At 52.5% G+C, this 8162-nt stretch overlaps 1 protein-coding gene across 1 annotated transcript; it reads left to right on the top strand.

Moving 5' to 3' along the window:
* Positions 1 to 3727: 3727 nt before the first annotated feature.
* Positions 3728 to 5147, top strand: LOC125684796 (4-galactosyl-N-acetylglucosaminide 3-alpha-L-fucosyltransferase FUT6-like). Its single transcript, XM_048927236.1, has one exon. It carries the CDS (start codon positions 3728 to 3730, stop codon positions 5066 to 5068), a length of 1341 nt encoding a protein of 446 aa, XP_048783193.1. The 3' UTR covers positions 5069 to 5147.
* The last annotated feature ends 3015 nt before the right edge of the window (positions 5148 to 8162 follow it).

Below are 8162 nucleotides of genomic sequence, written 5' to 3'. Positions count from 1 at the left end.
TGCTCTCTAGGAGGAGTTGTGGTGCCAGGGAGTGCACAGAACTGGTGATCTAATAAAGACAGAGGGAAACCATGGGGCAGGCTGAGGGGAGACAGTGGTGGCGTGGTTTGGTCAATGGGGGAGGATGCCAATGGGTGAAGGATTTGGTGCTGCCAACCTCATCGGACTCTGCCATGAAAGTGCTCGGGATCAGGCGTAGCTAAATCCATTCCCAGTGCCACGTCTTTCCAATCTGTTGTTACCAGGCTGTGCCATGAGCTTGGTTTAACCTAGAGGATCAGAAACCCTTAGCTGGATGCCAACCAGAGCGTGGGATTATATGGCGAGGCACAAACAACCCGACCGGCGTCACGGGCCCTATTTAACTTTGGGGTGAAGTCCCTCCCTGATTCTCCTCCCTTACATTGGAAACTCACATGAGAAATGAGCAACGTGATTGCTTCTTTAGGTGATGCTTCTTTAGGTCTGCTCAGGTAAAAAAGCTGAGGATGTTGGAGGACAGCACCAAGCCATCGTGTTTGAACAGGAGCAATCCATGCTACCTGCTGAGGCTCAGCCGCGTGTTTGGGACTACCGAGCTGGTATCTGCCTCTCTCATATCCTGTAACATCTTTGTTCCTGGAAAACCTTGATCGTCTCTCTGCAGGAGATGATCAAGGAGTGGCCAGGAACAGCAGCTGTGAGAGCCCCAGGCTGAGCTTCCTGGTGAGATTTCGTGACAGAGCTCAGCATTCCTCCAGCTGCTTTGCTCTGCTCTTACAATTCACAGTTGTCCCAAGGAGAAAGCAGCAAGGAAACGCAGCGTTGTTCCCTGGTAGATTCCGCAGAAGCTTTCCGACGGAATTGGAAATGCACAGAGACCCTTCCACAGTTATTTTTAATGCGGACATCAAACGTCTCAATGTGCCTCGGTTCCAGGAGATGCACATTGCCAGCGGGGCTGTGGGACACAGCACTGTTCTGCTGGAGTCTCCGTCCTGGGACAAGGCGTCTGGTTAGAGGAACGCCTCCAGGAGCTCACGTCTCTGCTATAGCCTTGGGCTCAGGGCTTGCCCTCGCATGCTGTGTGCGCAATAAGGATATTGCTGCGCTGGCACTGAGGGCTCAGCCCTCTCATCTTCCTCCGCTCACCAAGGTGAACGCTCAGCCCTTGAAGCCCTGCAATCACTTTGTCAGCAAACGCAGCGAGCAGTAAGCTTCTCCTAAGAGCTCAGCCTTATTTTTTGTCTTAAGATTCTGGGGATTCCAAACCTATTCATCACACAGCAATAAATCCTCGTGTTCGGTTCTGCCAAGTCTGTTACCTGAACGGCTTCTTTGTTCGAGCCTCGTCACCACTCACATCACTTTCTGAGTGATCTGTCCCCTCATGTCACCTGTGCCACTCAGAACAATTCTCAATTCACAGCTTCATGATTTGTTTTCTGTGCCTTCCCTGCTTGTGCTCATTTGTTTAATTTACATCAGTCACCCCTCCCAGCTGACGTTCCTTGTGGTCCAGCTTTTCAGGAGTACAAAGGTGTTGAATTTTCTACCTGCCTGAAGCCTCTCATCTGGTGCTCCGGGATCCTTCGACTCAGAGCTTTCTGCAGTGCTTGGAAACTCAATTCTTTCTTCTCCACAGCCTTGAAGAAAATAACATCTGGGGACATCATGCAGGAGTTTCATTTGTGCTTTTGGCCGCAGCGCTCAGATACCCTCAGCAAGAAACGATAGTTAATCCCTATAATAACACATAATGGCTGTGGGTTTTTTTGTCCCAGCCAAGCGCAGCCAAGCTCAATGCGAGATCAATTCACTCTGGCCGTGGCAAACAAACAGCCTCCGTGTGTCCACAGATCATGTTGTACAATGCCTATTCACTGGGGCTGGAGTCACTCCAAAGCCAGGTCTGTGGGGCTGGGTACAGGAAGGATCCCCTGAACGGTCCTGATCCAAGGGCTCCTCTGCTCTGAAGCTCCAGGTGATCCCTGATGTCACAGTCCCATGAGGATGGAGATCCTGGAAAGGTGATTAGGAGAGGAATCCTGGCATGGGGATGGAGGCAGCTGTGGCACGGACCCCGCTATGTGCAGGGGGCTTGTAAACCTGGGGCCTCAACCTCCACTCCCTGCTAACTCGCCCCACCTTTCTCAAACAGAGATGTCCTGTGTGACACAAGGTGGAGAAGAAAGCACATCAACATGCAAATCCTGTGACCAAGAATGGTGAAGGAAGTAAGCTACTGCATGTATAGAGGTGTTCTCAAAAATGAGGTGTGCTTTAATCGCAGTCAATAAAGGAGTTGTTGTGTTTAACCTTTGTTCACAGAGGACTCTGTCCTTGTTTCCTTATGGCCTTCATTACTGGGTGAGGGTTCTGCTGGCTGACACTTGGCACACGCCATTCAAGATGCCCGGAACACATCACTGATCCCACCCCACGTCTGTGCTTTCCTTTGTTCTCCTCTGTTCCTGGTTGTGCCCTTCACTTCAGCTTCTCCCCTGCACTGTGCAGTTTTTCACACCAGGACCATGCCTACAGGTGAGCTGCCACGGTTCTTTCTTTTCCTTAGGGGCACTGGGTTGCATCAGGGAGGAGGTCTGTGGAGATCCGTTTTTGCTTCTGTTTGCAGGGAGGTATTTCTTCCCTCTGTGCTCTCGCATCATGCCTGTCAGTAGTGTCAGCATAACTGATAGACATGAAGTGACTGGTGCCAGTCCCACCAGCTTCTGCCAGAAATCCTGGTGCTGCAAATCTTACCTGTAAGACACTGGGGTGTGGGTTGGTGCTGTGTGTGCTCCCTTGTCCTGCAAATAAGAGGTAGAAAACTAAGCATGCAATGAAGACCGTCCTGTTAGACTGTCCCGAGAGCTGCAAAAGAGGCAGAACCCAGGTTTTGGGGCACAGGCTGCAGCCCTATGATCTCAGAGACCACAGCAACTGCAGAAAAGAGCATGGGGATCAATGAGAGCAATGGGGCTGCTGCAGAGCTGGAAGACCGTGTCTCTGGTACAGAAGGGTGCAAACAGAAGGATTGTGCTGCTTAAAGGGTGGAAGATGGTGTTCTGACAGAGGCTGCTGATAGTCTGGAGACTTTGACCTCCAGACTGGCCAAACAGAAAAAAAATATATATACTAAAGACTGCTAATAGGGAATGCTAAATGCAGGTTGCATCTCAGCAACAAGAATCTTATTGGCATGGGGTTACGGAGGCCACAAGGACCCTGAACTGCAGGTTGCTTTAAGGTCTTAACTTGCAGTTCTGGATGTTGTTGGCCAGAATGGGGATGTGCATGCGTAGATAGACGAATGTTTATGTGTATTTATAGTAAATAAAACAGAAGTTTGCACACTCCTCTTTGTGCTCCCACACCCTGTATGCATGTAATATATTTTTCCTGCTGTGACGTCCAGCTAAATGGCAGCCACCAAACAGCAGCACCTGGTCCTGAGACGGCGTCAAAATCAAGATGGCTGCCACCATGTGTGTGTGGAGGGAAACGCCTTCCCGCTCAGAGGGAAAGGAGGCGTGGCTTGTCCCACCAGCCAATCACAACGTGCTGTGACCAGAAGGGGGCGGGGCTTGTGGAGGAAATGTGCCTGGTGGGCGGGGCAGCGCCTCAGGGCTGCGTCCCTCAGCGCTGGGCGGTGTTATGGCGTGGGGCTGAGCGGCCGGGCGCCCCCTGCTGGTGGCGCTCCTCTGTGAAATGAGGGGCGGCTGATGAGAAGCGGCTGTGGGTGCGGATGGAGGAAAGGCCGGGCGCCGTGGAGGGGCGGCTGTGCCCCGTGGGCGCGTGTGAGTGTGAGCACGCTGTGCGTGGTGCTGCCACAGCAGCCGCTGTGTCTGACAGGAGGAAGCTGGAGGTGAATGCGCCTCAATGCTGCGCCCGGCCCCCCTGCCCCCCCGCCATGCTGTGCACGCAGAGCCGCGGCCCTGCTGGCATCGGCATGCAGCCTCCGCTCAGCGCTCTGTCTGTGGTGTTTGCAGATCCATTCACGGAGCTCTTGGAAGGGAGGAAGATCACTTGGAAGAAACTCCTCACCTTCCTCCTCTTCAGCTTCATCTTCAGCTTCTGCCTCTTCGCTTCTCTTCGTCAGTTCAGGACTCCCGAGCCAGAGGATTACAATTCCTATCTTTCCACAGAAAGATTCCAAACTGGAAATACCAGCACGCTGCCGAAGGGTGAGCGCAGGCTGACCATCCTGCTGTGGACGTGGCCCTTCGGACACCGCTTTACTTTTAGCAACTGCTCGGAGCTCTTCGACACCCCGAACTGCCACTTCACCACCGACCGCAGCTGGTCCCAAAAGGCAGATGCTGTGATTATGCATCACAGGGACGTGTATTGGGACAGAGAGAGGCTGGCTCAGCTCCCCAGGCTCCCATCCCAGCGCTGGATCTGGTTCAACATGGAATCCCCAAGTCACTCTCCAAACTTAGGTGCCATGAACCACCTCTTCAACCTGACTATGTCGTACCGGAGAGACTCGGACATCTTCACCCCCTATGGGGAGCTGCAGCTGCTCAGCCAGCCCCAGCCCTTCAGCATCCCACCCAAGACCAAGATGGTGGCCTGGGTGGTCAGCAACTGGAGACCAAGCTCCCACCGGGTGAAGTACTACGAGGAGCTGAAGAAACACATCCCCGTGGATGTGTACGGACGGCATCACTTGCCCCTGTCCATGGACTTGCTCCAGCAAACTCTGTCCCAGTACAACTTCTACTTGGCCTTTGAGAACTCACAGCACGAGGACTACATCACTGAGAAGCTCTGGAAGAACGCCCTGTCCTCTGGCACCATCCCTGTCGTTCTGGGGCCGCCTCGAGAAAACTACGAGCACTTCTTGCCCCCTGACTCCTTCATCCACGTCGATGACTTTGCCAGCGCCGGTGAACTGGCTCAGTACCTGCAGGAACTGAGCAACGACACCGAGCGGTACCAGCGCTACTTCCAGTGGCGCAAGTGGCTGAAACCTGTGCTGGGCATTGGCTGGGCCGTGCAAGTCTGCAGAGCCTGTCACTTCCTGCAGAGGACAGAGGCCAGCTACCACACTGTGCCCAACCTGTCCAAGTGGTTTGTATAAAGCCTGTTTGCTCAGCTCTCTGCTGCCTTGTGATCTTTTTGTCCTCGCTGGCTGGTTGCAGGTTTGAAGGCTGATTGAATGCGATAGAGCCAGAAGGACGAGAGGAGCTTTGAAACAAGCAGTAATGAAGAAGCGTTTTGGTGTTGGGTGTGCCTTTGTCTTACTAGAGAATAGACTGCCAGGTAGAGTAGGACATTGTATTCTGCAGTGCATTAGGTACCGACCACGTTACGCTGGCTGCAGCTCAGTCTTTGGAGAAACTCAGAGCAAAATGCTCTTTTTTTTTTTTTAAACCGAAAACAGTTCTGGATGGACTCCACTGATTGAAAGGCAGAAAGAAGGGGCAGAGTGGGGAAGGTGGAGAAGCAATTTATACAGTCGTAAATCTGTTTCAAGGTTTCTGTACTGTGCAAAGCTGCAGCTGGAAGGGGCGGCCATGCTGTGCAGCTGCTGCTGCTGCAGGAGGAGTGGCGGCGCTCCTCCCTGCTGACCTCTCTTTGCCTCAGGCTCTGCCTTTGGGGTGCTGCATCAGGATGCTAAGCAGGCAGGAGGCTGCTGTCTGTATTTTACAAGTCTGTTTTTTGGACAGCTTAGTGAGACAGCGTGAGTCTTGGGAAGGATCTGACAGGAGCACACTGCTGTGGGTAAGGAGTGGGGTGACACGGATGGGCCCCGAAAGGGCTGTGAAGTTTTCACAGGAGCAGCACCCTATGGCAAGGGAATGCTGAGCAGGGCCGTGTGAGGGGCTGCCTCCTCCTGTGTGCCAGAGCATCCCAGCTTCTGCCATCAGCTGATGGCCGTGCTCCGGGCCGTGCATTACAAGCACCTTGTTGTGTTTGACCTTTATTGAACTTCCTGCTGCTGTCCAGGTCACGCTGCTGGAAAGTTTACTTTCCAACCGGGGAGCCCCGTTGCATGGAGATAAGGGACACAGCCCAGGCTCCCTGCTGCCACCTCCGGACATCCAGCTTGTCTTCCTGACTGCTGCTGAGCCCCGAGCGGAGGTTTCCAAAGGTCTGTTGTAGCCCCAGGATGTTTCCACGAGGAAAGTCAGCTCCAAGCCCAGCGATGCATACAGAGACACAATTGTTTTCTCCATCAGCACCGTTTAGTAAAGATTTCCAAAGAATTCCCTCTTCATTTCCTTGCGCAGTCATTCTGTGGCTGATGGCCCACCAGCAAGACCTTGTCTTTAGTGTTCTCAGTCTGTTCTTTCACAACCTTTGTCGCCTGTTTTTTTTCTCTCTGTTTTCCAGATTGGTTGAACATACCGACCATCACAAGCCTAAGAACAAATCCTTCCCTCTGAAATCTGAACTTTTATCCCTCCTCTATTTCCCATCCTTCTGATGGTACCCATCTAGATGGGGCCTCACCAACGCTGCTTCATTTCTTGAAGGGCCTTTGCTGGATCTTAGCAAAGAAATTCACACAGAGAAACATGCCACATCTTCCTTGGCCATGTGCTTGCTGACTGCTTCAAAGAGCAAAATATTTGTGAAGCAGCCGTCTTTATTGCCTAATATTTGTCCATGCTTCTGCTCCTGCCTTGCCTGCCTGCAGACACACACCTTTCCTTTAGCTCCCGGATGCACACCGGTGTTCTTCCCATCTCTAAGCCCTTCAGGTCCTGAGCAGCTGGAGAAATGGAAGATGTTAACGCTGTTGACTGAGCCGGAATAGATGTGATTAGAGAGAAGGAATATTCCACAGGTGAGCGGTCTCTTCCTGCCAAGGAAGGGCTGGCATGGACATGGCAATGCCAGGACAAAATCCAGCACGAAACTTCCCCTTCTCAGTGACACAGAGGCACACACAGGCTGAATTCCTTATGGGATGAGAAAGCTGACACTGCAGTTGGGAAACTCTGGAAGGGGCGACTTCATCGAAGGAAACATCTGGATGGCTGCGGGGCCTGGCGCTGGTTTTTCCCATCTGCACCCACTTGGGAAAATGCCATACGTCAGTGTGAGGGGCTCCTTCAGTCTCTCACAGAGGTGATGTGAAAACACCCTGCTCCCCCCAGACCTCCCCTGCTTTCACCCAAAGGTGATAGGAGCCAGGCTGAAATGTTCTCAGCTGATGCTTTTGGGCAGAGATGGTCTGAAAAGCAAAGGGGAGAGGTTTGCTTCTCCAAAAGGAGAGCGAGAGGTTGATCCTGATGGGAAACCGTGGAGAGAATAATTTAAAAAGGTCGAGTTTTTGGAGCAGGATCTAAGCAGACAGCTGCCATCTAAGGCAGGAGGTGGTCAGCCTTCCTCGGTGCCAGCTGGCGTGGCATGGCGTGGGGTTCTGTCCCTCCACTGGGACATCCCTGTCCCTTCATGGCCTGGAAAAGTGCAGTGTCCCTCACTCCAAGTATTTCCAGTATCCTAGAAAATATCCCCATGGCCCTGCTGAGCTTCCTACCCATGGAACCCCTGTTCTGTAGGGCTGCCAGGAGTGGAGAGGAAAGGCAGAGCGTGAGAGAAACACAAATCCCCATGTAGTGCAGCACTGCAGTTGGGGATGGGAAGAGAAATGGCTGAGACAAACCAAAACCCTGAAAACACAGGAGATGGGGCCTGACAGCCCCTGCCAGGTTTGTCCTGAGTGCATGAAGGAACACGAACCAACCCCAAACTCTGCTTTCCAGCTTTCCTGAGCCTGTGGGCAGACACACATCCCATTTCTCAGCCGTTTCCTTTTCTACTTAAAAACATGAATACCAAACGTCGGGGCTTTACGGCTGGCACCAGCCACTGAAAATCCCCCACATCCAAGCAAGCAACACGCACCTCAACCCCAAGAACTGGCACTCAAAATCCCTTCAGCCCAGCGCAGGAGCATGACCTGTCTGTACGCTGTCGCCTGCAAACAGTATTTTCTTTCTGCACGAGTCAGAGTTTCCAAGCAGCCCTCTCCAATTTGATCATTAAAACTTCACTTTGTCTTTTTTCCTTTTTTTTCCTTTCTCCTTTCTCTTCTATTTTTTACGGCAGCGAGATGGCAGCTTTTGGAGCACTCACACCCACGGCCCTGCGCACACGCGGGCGCAGACGGAGATTTATGAGCCTCAAAAGATGCTTCGTAAAATATTTACAGAGCAGAGCTT

This window comes from Lagopus muta, chromosome 26 (genome assembly GCF_023343835.1).
Source record: "Lagopus muta isolate bLagMut1 chromosome 26, bLagMut1 primary, whole genome shotgun sequence".
NCBI lineage: Eukaryota > Metazoa > Chordata > Aves > Galliformes > Phasianidae > Lagopus > Lagopus muta.
This window is presented reverse-complemented; position numbering and strand designations above follow the sequence as displayed.